This window comes from Rhagoletis pomonella, unplaced genomic scaffold, assembly GCF_013731165.1.
Source record: "Rhagoletis pomonella isolate Grant_MI unplaced genomic scaffold, Rhpom_1.0 Rhpom_scaffold_00013, whole genome shotgun sequence".
NCBI classification, from domain to species: Eukaryota; Metazoa; Arthropoda; class Insecta; order Diptera; family Tephritidae; genus Rhagoletis; species Rhagoletis pomonella.
This window is the reverse complement of record NW_023458567.1, coordinates 15,935,527-15,949,779: the sequence shown is the minus strand read 5'-3', so window position 1 is coordinate 15,949,779 and position 14,253 is coordinate 15,935,527. Positions and strand designations below refer to the sequence as shown.

The 14,253-nt window shown below is 33.2% G+C and overlaps 1 protein-coding gene across 3 annotated transcripts in view; it reads left to right on the top strand.

Annotated features, from left to right (window-relative positions):
* The first annotated feature begins 1,146 nt into the window (after nt 1-1,146).
* The window catches only part of LOC118748879 (homeobox protein cut), a 280,477-nt gene continuing 267,370 nt past the window's right edge, over nt 1,147-14,253 (top strand). For 2 of the 3 annotated variants that reach the window (XM_036483599.1, XM_036483601.1), the window contains exon 1: nt 1,314-1,731. In XM_036483599.1, coding sequence (XP_036339492.1) covers nt 1,612-1,731 — 120 coding nt within the window. In that variant the 5' untranslated portion in view covers nt 1,314-1,611. Of the gene's footprint in view, nt 1,732-14,253 lie in introns of all 3 variants that reach the window. The other variant, XM_036483600.1, reaches the window with a different exon arrangement.

The following is a 14,253-nucleotide window of genomic DNA, read 5'->3' as shown; positions in this document are numbered from 1 at the left end:
AGTCAGTTTCTCATGCCAAGTGTAGACAGGTCCTTATGTGAGGGTATTTACCGGTAAGCAAAGTAGAGAGCAAAAACCTGAAAATTTTAGTTATAAAAATAAAATTCGAATGGAAAATATAGAAACAGGGATTGGCAAAATTTTTGAGTTTCGCATTAAAACTAAAAACTTTAACGAAAGTTGTTCAGATAAGGTAGCTCAAGATATAAAAAAATTAAAAAAATAGCAAAAAAAAAGACGTTTGATCGAAATTAGGTAAGGCATCTGCAGATATTAAAAAAACAACAGAATTTAAAAAAGGGAAATTTTGCGGAAATTAAAAATTTAGCTCGAAAAACAGTTAAATAGTAGGGGAAATTTAACTTTAAAGGAAGAACATAAACAAGAATTTTTATGCTAGGAGAATTTAAAAAATAATGAAGAAAGCAAACTTATTGAAAAAACAAGAGAGACACTACTTCAAATTAGAAAAAAAAATTTTATTAAAAAGCAGTGAATCTTATTTAAAATCGAAGTCGAAGTGAAAAAATTGGAAATTTTTTGTTAAAAAGGACGCTCAGGCTCAAACCTAAATGAACTTTTATACGAAAAACTGTGAAAATATAATAAAACTCCAGTCAAGCATATTGACAGTCTTTATAAAAACTGTGCTTGAATACGATTACGAGTAAAGACTTATTTTCCCGATATCAATATTTTTTATAAATTTTTTTTTTACACAGCTGAAATATTTTTTTTCACTAAAAATATTCAAGAAACAGTGACAACACAAAAACATTGCAGTGTGTTTGCCGTATTTTTCTGATTTTTTTAAGCCCACCTATAACAAAATTTGTTTCTTTTTAGTTATAAAAAAATTCAAAATCAAAAAAACCAACTTGCCGCATAAATGGCTAAGGTCAGACAGAGATTGAAATTTAGCGTTAGACGACATACGAAGAAGAAAATTTGAACCGAGTGAGGAAAAGTAAAGCAAACAAGTTGTGAAAAAGTGTAGAAAATTGTGAAAATTAAACAACAAAAATTCAAAACAAATGATTTTCGAAAAAGTGAACTAGCGTGTGCAAACAGCAGCGGCGACCGCAAGCGACTGCTGGAAAACGCAAAGAAAAAACCCTAAATCTAAAATACAACAACTAAACAACAACAACAACAAACACGGCAACGCCACCAATAAAAACCCCAAAAATTGCAACACCACCACCAACAACAACAACAACGCGTGCCGTCCATAGGCCAGCAACAACGGCGGCAACAATAACAACTACAACGGCGAGCGCGTGCGTTGCCGGTGCCAGTGCGGATGTTGCAGCTGCTGCTGGTGCACCACCTACAGTCACAACAATAACAACACCAACTTCGCCAGCAACAACAACAACAACAACTGCGGCGGCAGCAACGCCAACAACACTAGCAAGCGCAGCAACAGCAACAGCAACAGCACTAGTTAATACAACGGCATGTTTAACAACGCTTAATAAGCATACTAACAACAATAATAACAACAATTTAGCTGTGGTTAATAAATTTAGCAGCAGTGATAGTAGCGGCAACAATAGCAGCAATCTGCCAACGTCAGCAGAATTATTATTAGCCGCTAGCAGCCACCGAATGCAGCCACAAGTGCCGCAAGCCGCTGGGACAGCCGATATGGATTTGACGGCTGTTCAATCGATGGATTGGTTTTTCAAAAAGGAGCAATTTTATCTATTGGCACAATTTTTACAACAGGTGAGTGAGTGATTTGAAATTTATAAGAATTATGTATGTATATATAAAAGCGAAGAGTAGGAAAGTCCTGCTGATTCCACTCTTATTATCTATAACAAAGTTAAAAAGGTGTTGCCAACAAAAAAATACATAAATTGGTGTGAAAATTTGTATGAATATAGTCACTGATTTCAAATTTCTGTCAGAGCTGGTTGAAGGTGTTAGCTTTTTATTTTTTTTCTTTTCGGGCTCTTAGATTTTTTTTAAGGAAGATATATATAATTTCTGATAACATACTTTATTCTAAAAATCCCTCCGTACTAAAATCTAGTTTTTAATTTTTTTTCCAATTTTTACATTTGGCTGCGATATATCCTTTCTAATTTGCAACAAGTCGTTTTGAATTGCATACCTCAGAATCAAGGACGTGAACAGGATACAAAATTTTTTTGGTTCGGTTCAGCAGTTGGAACCATTTTTGCAAACTTTGGATTAGTTCGAAAAAAACGGTTTTTGTGTCTTTGAACCGGGGTTTCGGCTCGGAAATTAAAAAAAAAAAATTGTATATTTATGATATATTCATTCAGCAACAACCCAAAAAACAAACAAAAAATATATATGTGTATAATTAATATCATACGCATGTATGTATACATAGTTAAAATGGCAAATAACCATGGTATTACCATATTTAAAAAAAATTAAATAAAAAACTAATAAAAAAAGTGAAAAGTTATTGATAAAAAATTGCTCGAAATGAAATCTTAAAAAAAAAGTAGTTGGGATCGAACATTTCTGGAAAATTTTGGTTCGGTTATTGATCAGTTACTTAATTAGAAGAAACAGCGGTTAATCTGGTTTAAAAAAAAAAATCTCATTATACTGTAGGTCTTCACAGATGCTCTGAATTGCACTTTCTAATCACTTATTATAAAAAATAGTAGCCTGTAAAAAAATTCAAAACATTTTTTTTTAATTTTTAAAAAGTATTTATGTGAAAAGTTAAAAAAAAATTCTAACAAATTCGAATTTTATGTCTTTCGAAAGTAAAAAAGCTCACACCGCTAAATCGGAAACGGAAGCTTTGTATATATCTAATATCTGAAAGCCCCCTATTCGCTTAAATATTTGTTTATTCTAATTTATTACTAAAAGATTGTACTTGAAACTTCTAGAGTGCATAAATTTAGAAAAAATTGTATTGGACAAATATTTCGAATCAAGAAAAAAATTTTAAAACCGTTTTAACCTTCTTATAACCTCCTTATTCCAATTTTTGGAACCGATTCTCTTATCTTATGGACTTAAACTTTTACACTTTGTTATTAAAAAACAAGGAAATCAAAACACTTTTTTTAATTTTCAAAATAATTTTCAAGAGAAAAAGTTTATAAATTAGTCATCGAAGAAATTTATTTTTTTTTAATTTTTTAGAAATCTGAAAAAAAATTTAAAATTTCGTTTTGTTTAGTGCAGTTTTCAAAATGAACTCTATTTTCTCAAAATACAATAGAAATATTCTCATGAACTAGGAAAAAATCTCAAAAATTTTAAAAACTGGAACATTTCACTAAATTCGAAAATTTTTTTTTTAAAGATATTGATTTTTATTACAAAATTTTCGAATTAAAGGAAACGCCTCAAGTGTAAAGATGAGTTAGAAAGCCCCTGACTATTTTTCCAGCAAATAAATTAGTTATCGAAGCTATTTCGTTTTTTCAACAAATTTTCAAAAACCTCAAACATTTAATTTTCCCTTTTTTCTACGCAATTTTCAAAATGAACTCTATTTACTCAAAATACAGTAAAAATATTCCCTTGAACTAGAAAAAATTCTCAAAAACATGGTGGAATTATACCAGGTGAAGTAATTAGAGCGAGAAGAAAGATTTTGACACTGACTTATTTGAAAATTTTCCTATAAAATTTGACTACAAGGCAGCCGAATATCAGAAAATAAAGCGAGAAAGCTGTTTTATTACTTCACCTTCATGCTCAAAAATTACGAAAAACAAGAAAATTTGACTAACTGCTAAGATATCGATTTTCAAGTTTTTTCAAAATTTTCGAATCCAGGAATTGCCTCAAGTGTAAACGGCAGATAGATTATTTCTCCAAACAAATTATAAATTTTTCAAATCCATTCGAGTTTGATAGAAAATTTTCGAAAACTACAAATAAAAGTTCGAACTTCCATCGGCCAAAAAAAAAAAAAAATAAAAATTTAAAATAAATAATTTTTTCTTAAAGTACGCCAAAAGTATGCTCTTAAACTAAAAAAAAACCTCAAAATCTCGAAAATTTTACTGAACCGCTGTAATTATGCCAGAGAAATATTTTAGAGTGTTGAGATTTTCAAAATGTTTGTGGTTTAAGGCATGTTATTAACTAAAATAATTCTCAAAATTACTAAAAATAAGAAAACGTTATTTAACTGTCAAAAGTTTTAAATATATGGGAACATTTTTCAAAGTTTCGCGTAAGAATTGAACCAGGAAAGAACCTGAAGCCTCCGAAAAACTCAAAAATTTTAAAAAACTTTCCAAAACTGTATATGTGTGTGAAAAATATTTTCGAACTAGAAAACCCCTCAAAATTTCTGAAAATTTTTGGATGAAAATATGTATTTTCAAGTTTTGAGTTTTTTTTTAATTATCAACTTCTACGGCGTACTTTTATACTCAAAATCTCAAACATCAAAAAAACATACGAAATTTTAACTAAACTGCCAAAATTTTGTATAAAAAATATCTGGTTTTTTTTTTTTTTTTTAATTTTCCAACTATAGTGAGCGCTCAAGTGTATAAGGAAATATCAAATCTGGTGTTTTGTTAATATGTCAACATTCATTTTGCATAGTTTTCAACTTTTATAACCGTAAAAAATGTAAACTTAATCAATATTTTAAAGGAATTTTGACACTTCAATTACGGTTTCAAGACCTTCGAGCTTTTTCGAAACACTTTGACAAACAGGCTTAAAAATATTGATAATTCTTCCCAATCTTGACCTAGAATAAAAAATCCACTTTTTCAAAATTTCGCGCTAAAATCAGCCGCTTAATACAATATCAAGTTCTGTTCACCACATCGAATCATTTCATAATGCATTGCGCTGGAAGAAATTTAAATCTGAAAAATCCCTCTGCATATTCCCTGATCAATAAAATATGTAAAAATTTAAATTTATTTGCCGCCTCATAGCAAATTATGATTGATTGACTTATTGAACATTTGTAAGTGCTGCAAAAAAAAGTATATACAAATTATTGTAAGAGATGGAAAAATTACTGTTATATCATCACTATATTATAAGCTCAAGCTTTATAATTAATTAATATGCAATCAATTGACAATTGACAACAGAAAAATGCAAATTCACGTAGAGATCTAACTCAATACTCACACAAAAAAACGAAAGAAAATTTGCTTAGATAAAAACCACACAGACAGTCCGCGCGTCTCGCTGATGCCGTTGCCAATGCGCGCATTTTCGCGCCGCAATTAGCGTTCACCGCACACACAAAACCGCCACAGCAACTTCAATGCAATTTCTCAATTCATTTTCCAATGTAATTACTCAATTCAGCGACTTATAGACGCGTCGCGGCGACCGGTTGGTCTGGCCGGCGGCCTAGGAGGTTGTACACAGCAGACGAAAGCGGCTGTTAGGCGGGTTAGCGGACTAATGCGTAAGCTTTTCACTTTGAACGCTGCATAATTATTTACAGTAAATTTTCGCAGATTTCGTCACAGGGCAGGCAGGCAGGCTGTAGTCAGATGGGATAAAGTGGGAGGCGTACTTAAGGGAAATTATTACAAACAAAAAAATAAAAAATTAAAAAAAATTGAGAAAGTGTATACAAAGTTGCTAGAATCATGCAGTTGCACAAAGCAACTCTGATCTTTTCTCTGTTTTTTTTTAATTCTTTTTTTTTGTGCTTGAAATCAGCGTCTAGACAACCCTTCCCTGGTTTTTCAGCATAGCTAAATATTGACTTTAAATACGTCTGTCTGCCTATATGGGTGACACTTTGCATTTATGTTACAAATTTATAATATTTTTGTATGATTGCTTGTTGCCATACATACATACATACATACATACATATGTGCATATGTACTTATAACAGGGAATTTTTGCACGTTGAAAAACCGCAGCAGACAATTTGGCCAAGCGCCAATAGAATAACAAAAACAAAAGTAAGTAGTAAAATAAAATGCAACAAAATGAAAAGCGCACACTCTCCCCACTTACATACGTACGTGGTGGCAGCCAAAGAAATGCATTTATGTTTTAAGTACATAAACACAGATACAGATATTTTATTATGCCCACCACTTGTCTAGCTGCTGCTACTCCAGCCGGTAGCTCGGTCGCTCGATTTCTCCGTTTGTGTGTTACTATTTTTAAAAGCCCTTCATTAGAATTCCTACTTGAAACGATCGCATAAATTTCAATTTTTGAAGTTAATTACGTTGCAAATATTGATTTTAAAGTTGCGAGTATGTCGGTATGTACAGAGGATTGTCAGTCAGTAGTGGCGGTGCTGGTGGTGCTGGTGACGCTGACGGTGTTCACGGCGGCGTAGAAGGAAGTAGGTACATGGGCGCATGCCAGCACTTAGCGCTCAACAGCAGTGACTTTTTGTTGTGGTATTTTTGACATTGGAAACCAAGCTGCATTTGATGAAGAATGTTTGAATTCGCGGAAAAACGTAAGAGATTCGAGATTTTCGAAAAAGAAGCATAGAAGGAGGCCAACTAGCCTTGCTTGTCTATTTCTTGGTCTTTAGTGCATTGTAATGCGTCCATATTTCGTCAGCTATTATGAAATGGCACAAAAACGTGTACGGATAACGATTGAACAACGTTAAAGACGATTTAGAAGGGGCCATAGGTAGGTTTAGAAGGGGCTAAGCGTAAGACATCGCGTGTATAGCTTTTTCATGTTCAAACATTCACGAGACATGTACTAAACCCGCTCAAAGGCTCCCTAGGTCCTGAAGGAAGAGTTAGTTTACTAAAATCAGAAACTCTCCTTCCCATCACATCGCTGAAGTTTCAAATAGACCGACCTTACCCCAACTGTCAGCTATTGTGTTGATGGCCACCACTATCAACCTCAGATTTTTTGGTATGTTTAAAGTGACGTAGACGCCAGCTGCTCTAAAAGTTCTTTGACATATGATGTATAATTTATTGCAAACCTCTGGTAAAACGAGCTGTGTTACACGCCTTCAGTTCACAACACCTGCAGCCCATTTCTCTCAAAGAGACTTTGCTCTCATGAGACTTTGGGAATGTTTCACAATGTTCCAACTGGCAAACAGTAAGTGTTTCTGAGGTTGTTTATTTTATTCCAACTCCAGATTGTGAATTGTTCCTTTCCTTTTTCTGTTCGCTCATTATGTGTCTCTGCAGTGTTTTTCTTGGACGATTGCCTTAAAGTCTTTAGACATTTCTAACTCAAACTCAGGTATAAATTTTTATGTCAACTATTCTTAGATAACCACATCCAGAAATTTTCTGAAAGTAAAGTTATATTTAAAGAGTTAACTCATTTAAAAGTTCCAGGATTTATCGTTGCCTAGTAAATGCCCATGTTTTCTGGGTTCTTGTTATTCTAGTATAAGTACATATATGGTTGTGTTTTTCCTAACCTTTAAAACTTCCATGAAAAAGTAAGGGTTTGAGGGTTTGAGGTGGCACATACATTTTGGTTCCCAGATATCCGTCATCGTGGTGTCTTATTGATTTATAGACTACTTAACCTTAGATGGTTAATTTTCTGGGTGTATTATAACAAGAGACACCGCGACCTGAAAGATCTTTTGTATATCTTTAAAGAAGTCCCTAACCCAATGTGGCCAAGACACCTTCGGCTTCCCTAATGAATCCTAAAAGGGCCTTAGTAGACGAGTTCCTAACACCAAAGGGTTCGACCATCGGAGATTTAAAATAAATCAGTCTTTATCTGACCAAAGCCGGACAGGGACAGAGAATATGCTCCGAAGTATCATCAGCCTTGAGGCTGAGCCGGTATTCCGACTTTGTCATCGCACCTATTCGGTGCAAGTGGAATCGCAATTGGTTGTGACCAGTCAGGTACCCAGAAAGTAGCCTGATGTAATTTCTATTGGATAGGACAATATCGTTTCTGTTAGAAGGGTATCCGAAGAGCCCGGCCTGCGTTCCGAGTGTACCCACTTAGTAATTATGGCTCACGAAGATGACCAACTCAGACCACAGAATCGTTCGGGTCCCGAAAAGCCAGTTAGCGATCCTTCACGTGCCAACTCGTCAGCGATCTCATTGCCTTCGATACCGCAATGGCCTGGTACCCAGCACAGTGTTGCCGTGTTTTTGGCTGCAAAAACGTATAGCGTGTCAAGCAGTCTCTAACCAGCTTGGATTTGATAGTCCTTTTTGAAAGGGCCGGGATGGCCGCTTGGCTATCTGAAAAGATAACTAAAAATTCGCCCTTTAAACCCTTTTCAAGGTTCAATTTTGCGCAGTTTAAGATTGCGACTGTTTCAGCCTGAAATACCGTCGGCCATTTGCCCATGGGAATTTCAAGTTTGGTGCTAGATCCAAATATGCCTGCACCCGCTCTGTCCGCCATCCTGAACCGTCTGTGTGCCAGTGTATATATCTGATATCAAGGGCGGGGGGCCCATTTGCCCAATATTCGCGATCGAGCACTATCACTTGGAACTTTCTGCTAAAGCAGACCTCTTTAGTCATGGAATCAGAGATTCCGCAGCTCCCTCGTAGCTGCTGTGCTGAAGAGGAGTCAATCCCACGAGCTACTCTATAGCCGCAGTTGAACACGTTCTTATAGATCCACTGACGGATAGACATGCCAATCTTTGCAGTTTGTTAAGGCGAAGTATGGTAGTTTTTTGCATTGTCTTCTGTCACCAAGCTATGGATGCATAAGACACAATCGAACGGACGTTCATATTAAGTTTCTTATCTAGCGTTATCCCCAGATATTTGACCTCATCGGAGTATTCAAGTACTGTCCCTCCAAGAGTGACCGAATCAAGGTAAATAATACAAATAAATCCATCAACTGTCGTGGCACATCAATATAACATTTGAGTAAAAATCAAGATTGGTTGTTTCAATGTTCTAGGAGCTCAAGTCTCAGACCAAACCGAGACGCTAGTGCAATGTACTACAAAAGAATGAAGAAAACGTTTGTTTCATTTATTTCACCTGGTATTTTGAATGTTACATAGATATCTTTTTATCTATACCAAGCTGTGAGACTAGTTAATAGCATGTGATGATTCTGTAAACAATCAACTTTTCACTCGGAACGAGAGTGTTTCCTTAGGAAATATTCTCCTCAGTCAAACGCTTTTTAAATGATTTTTATATTGGTTTTCTATTCAACGAGATCAGTTCCCTGAAATAATTTCATCCCATCTAGCTAATTCCTTTCTAAAACTGTAAGATCTATTGAAAACATTTTTGAATTCTTTGTCCCCTTTGTTTTTTTTTTTGCTTGCTGCCACTGCACAGCTTCGATATTTGCTTGTCGTACAATTCAATCGTGTCATTAATAAATAATCAAATTCTCGTTAAAGCATTAAGCAATAACCAACAGCAATAAGCCCATAACAACCGATAACACAAACAAATTTGCTGATTTAGAATTTTGCGAGCTGAATGGCAGCAAGCTGATCGTATGGATCATTCGAAATAATGTTTGTATGTTTACTTGAATATCTATAACTTCACAATACACAAGTATGTACAAATAAATATACATTTGTAAGCAAGTATGTTCGTAAAGCTAAGCTATTGATGTTTTCATATTCTGTAGCTCGATATCGTACAGATGATCTTAATAAAGATGCGATTGACGTTTACTTTTTTTGTGCTCCATGGTAAATGGATATGTGTGCTTATGTGTGTGTCTGTGTATAATTGCCAATGCCAATATTTTGAAAATTTAATTTTGTTACTGAATACTTCCACGAAGTTTAAAATTGTGTTGCTGTTATTGATATTATGCTTATTGAATGATTTCCATGGAAGTGATCAGTGAAGTGCAGCAACCAACGATCAGCAAATCTGTTGGCTAAAAAATAAAGCAATTTTGAGTCAACTGAGCGTGGTAATGAAAATTTAAGGCATACATAAGCAATAAGAAGTAGCAGCCGTTGGATAAGAGAAGCTAAAAGGAATGTGAGTTCCCACGACAGTCGGGTCTACGTAACTGGAAAGACCCCAGATTTTTGTCTGGCCAAGGACTGCAACTCCAGCGTCACTGCTCAAAAACTCTTTGGGGAATTTGTACGCTGTTACAATAAAAAAAAATTATGAGGGTGGGGAAGTAGAACGAGTAGAATGGCTGGCAAGAAAAGTGATATTTTCAGACCGTGGCTCGATATATTAATATTTACTTAAAAAAAATTTCAAAATATAAAAAAAAATCTTAGAAATAAAATTTTTTATTTATTTTGTTTGGTTCTTTGTTTTTGTAGATGAAAGTATAAGCAATGTGAAGGTAGGCGGTGGCAGATAGTTACCACGTCTAAAAATTCACTTTTCGAAAAAACAAATTTAAATAATCAGAAATTTCGTTTGAATTTTTTGTTAAAGAAAAAATTTTTTAAGTATGAGTATTTAATTCTTATTCAATAAACGCACAAACTATTTTAATTTTTATGTTACTATTTTTAAGTTTTTTTTGGAACATATACTTTGACCTTTTTTGAGTAAATTTGTTGGTTTTATTAAACACTAACCGCTGGTTACACCAGCAATTTAAATAGAAAATGATTTCTTATTTTTTTTTAATTTCCTTATACATACTTAATATTCAAAAAATTAAAATAATTTGAATTTATTTCGTGAAATTGGCTGTAAAAAGTAGACACTTAAAAAATTGTCTATTTTAATTAGAAAATTTTTCTGATTTAAAATTTGAATTTTTCGTGCACAAACATTTTTTTTCAATTTCAAAGCGTTTTACTTGCTTTTTATCCCATAAATCAAGTTTTTTTAATTTTTCGCAGCTTTTCCAAATTTTCCTATGTTTTTCTACTCGTATATTTTTTTTTGGTGTTATTGTAATTTTCTGTCAGTTTACCTGAAGTTTTTTCAGCAGACTTGTAACCTTTGCAAGAAGGTGCAAAAATTACGTTCGGCTCTTCAATTTCTTGTAAAATATATTTGCTGAAAAAAATGTTGGTTTGCTTTAAAAGAAAATTTTAAAATCTTATAGCTTTTTTTTGATTTATATTCATTTAACGTAACCTAGGACGAAAAAATTTTATAAATTCTTTTCAATTCAAAAAATTTCAAAAATATAGAAAATGCATGGTTTTTAGTTAAGTATGGTTCTTTTAGAAAAAATGCCAAACTTATTTTAAAATTCAATTCGTCGGAATATTTTTGTTTTTTTGCCGATTTCTATAATTCTAGTTTTAATTTTAATATTAATTTTAACGGAAAGGTGGTACCGCAAAGGTGGCCCCACACTAATTTGGTTTTAGTTTGATATGACAATTGAAGTCGTTTTTGTTTTTTGCTTAAAAATTTAATTTTAATTTAATTTTTTTCGTAAAGAATAGTTTTTTTAAGTTTATTATTTTTTCGAATGCTAAGATTTTTAAGTCTTTCATATGGATCCAAATATGGGTTTTATTATTTTTTCTGTTTGTTTAAAAAAAAAAAAAAACATTTTTAATTTTATCAATTTTAAAATTATAAATTACTCAAAATCTCTTATTTTTTCCTTAAATATGATTTTTTAACATAGAAAATATGCATTTGTTTATTTTTTAATTTTGTTTATAAGCTCAAAAACTTTAGAATCATCGATTTTAATTCTTTTTGATTCTCTTTAAATGAAATAATTTTTTTAAGTTTTGCTTTTAAATTTTTTACTTTCTCAATTTCTTGAATCACTTTGCCCCAAACCTTCCATTTTACGTCTACATTCACTGTCCGCTGCGTAGAATTTTTCAATTATATGCTACACCAATTTTTCCACCATTTTTTGTTGTTGTTTTTTGTTCAATTTTGTATCTGTGCAAAATACTCCTTTGCAATCAATTTCTTGGCACACAAAATTTTAAAGCATTTAATTTCAACCGAAAAAAAAATCATAAAATATCCTGATACGCGCCGTCGAAGCCGACACAAAGCGACCGCTAGACACTCCGTCTATTTGTCGCTTTATACCAGCATTTGAGTAACAGTCAGTCAGTCAGTCACTCAGTGTCCGCCACTTCCTCATCCCGCCGTCGTCGCATCGATTGCGCATTTGCGTAAATATTTTCTTTAGATTGAATTTCATGCAAGCATGACAGCGAAAATTGCCGACGGCAAATTGCAAGCGAGTCAGAGGAGCAGATGCAGTTTGAGCGCAAGGCGGCAGTGTTGCAACAAGCAGCAGAAGAGGAGTATAAATAGGAGCGAGTAATGCAATGCGGCTTGACTGACTGATTTAACATTATTTTCTGTGCGAGTGTGTGTGTTTTTGTTTTAGGAATTCACAAACACTGCAGCAGTTCAGCAGCCAGCAGCACCACTGCCACCACCAGTATGACCGACTAGTTGGCTGGTTGACTGCATGGCTGCTATTACCACTTGCTCGTAATGTTGCTGCAACAATGTCGCAGTTTTAAGCGATGTCTGGATTCGCTGATGCGTTAGCCAAACTCTGTTTTGTTTTGGTTGTATTTTTTCGTATCTACATACTTTGTGGCATGCAACAATTTATAACCGTTTATTTTTAAATTTAAATTTTTTCTTCAATCTCGTTGTTGTTTGTGTAATTTTACGCTGGCCTTTTGTTGTGTGGGCGCTTTATTTATTATTGCTTTTTCAAAAATAATTGGAAAATGCACTCAACTCAACAAATTTTTATTCACCAAGTTTTCATTTACACGTGCCTGCCTGTCAGTATAGTAGTGTGTCGGGTTGGAGTATCAGCGCATCCGTTCATCTGTAACTGCTTGACTTGCTTTATACATACATATTCCCTTCTTCGATTTTTTCTCAATTTTTTTTTGCCATTTTTATGGCAATTTTCTATGCATAATTTAGTAAATTTTATTATTCGCTTGGCAAATAAATTCAAAGGCGAGCGCTTTCAGTTGTATCTAAGCGCCAAAGCTTTTTCATTTATTGCGGAAGTTCAGGCTACAAAGTATCTATTAGAAAATAAATACATAAAAATATAATGATCCCGGCTAAGTGGCTCAATTTTAAGCGAGAAAAAGTGGCACACTGTATTTGAAACAATTGATAATTAAAAGATATTATTTTTGAACTCAAAGATACAGGTCAAAATTGTTTTAATTGCAGTTTCAGGTGCAAACCACTAAATTGTGATTTCGTGTGATAATTTTTAAATTATTTTAGTTTCGGTAATTTGAAGTTGGGAGATATTTTTTTTTATCAAAAAAATAAATTTTAAAACTTATTCAACTTCGACTTCAGTTGTAAGAAAACTACCTACTTCTTTGGTTTTATTTTCAAGGGATTTAAACATTCGAAACAAACAGTGCCATAATCAATAAACGAATCTACAGACCTACAGATACTTCTTAGCCAAACTTAGGTACCCAATTAAGTATCTATAATATAAGATATCTTAAAAAAGAACGAATTTTAGCTAGGGTACTTTTCTGAAAAAAAAAAGATAATTGCTGGATACCCTTAAATGCAACAAACATGATCTACAATTGTTTATCCCGAATTTTTAGGTATTCTAACTCACAGACGTCTTAAAGCCTTTTAAAATTCGTTGGCTTGCTGCCAATGACCATTCTGCCTTCCCATGTATATTTTTTTCGAGCAATAGATACTCTTTTTTTGAGCACATAGGTCATATCTCTTAACAAAAAATAGTTCTTGCAATACATATGTATATAAAAAATAAATTTACTAGTAGCTTTTTGTTAGTTTAAAGGTTGTGCTCTTGCAGAAGATACTCTCTGTGAACTCCCAGCTTCGATTAGTCAACACGTAGATACTATTTCCGATAGAAAATTTGTTAGTACTGACCTCAGATACCAAAAAGTACTTTTGTAAATGTTATTGTAGCTACATATAAATATTTTTAAAGTTGCATTCCGGTTTAAGATACTGTTTTGGAGCTCCTAGCTTCGATTCCCGAGCAATAGATACTACTTCTGCGTTGACAGATTGCATTTGAGAGCAGTAGATACAATTTTCTAGCACATAGATACTATTTTCGATCTATATATACTTCGTTTAGCAACTAAATACAAAACAAATTCCACAAAAATTTCTAGAAACTTGTATGCAGTTTAAAGATACTATTTGTTCAAGATATTATTTTTGAACTCTCCTAAGGTGATTTCCAAGCGATAGATAATCTTCTAGATTTCTTATACGAGCAATAGTTACTTTTTCCAGGAATGTGCATACTATTTTCGATCTAAACGAGTCTTATATAGAAACCAAATATTTATAAATATATGTAAATGTAATTGTAGCTTAAATATATTCTTTCTGAAACTCCAAATTAAATTTCCGAGTAATAGATACT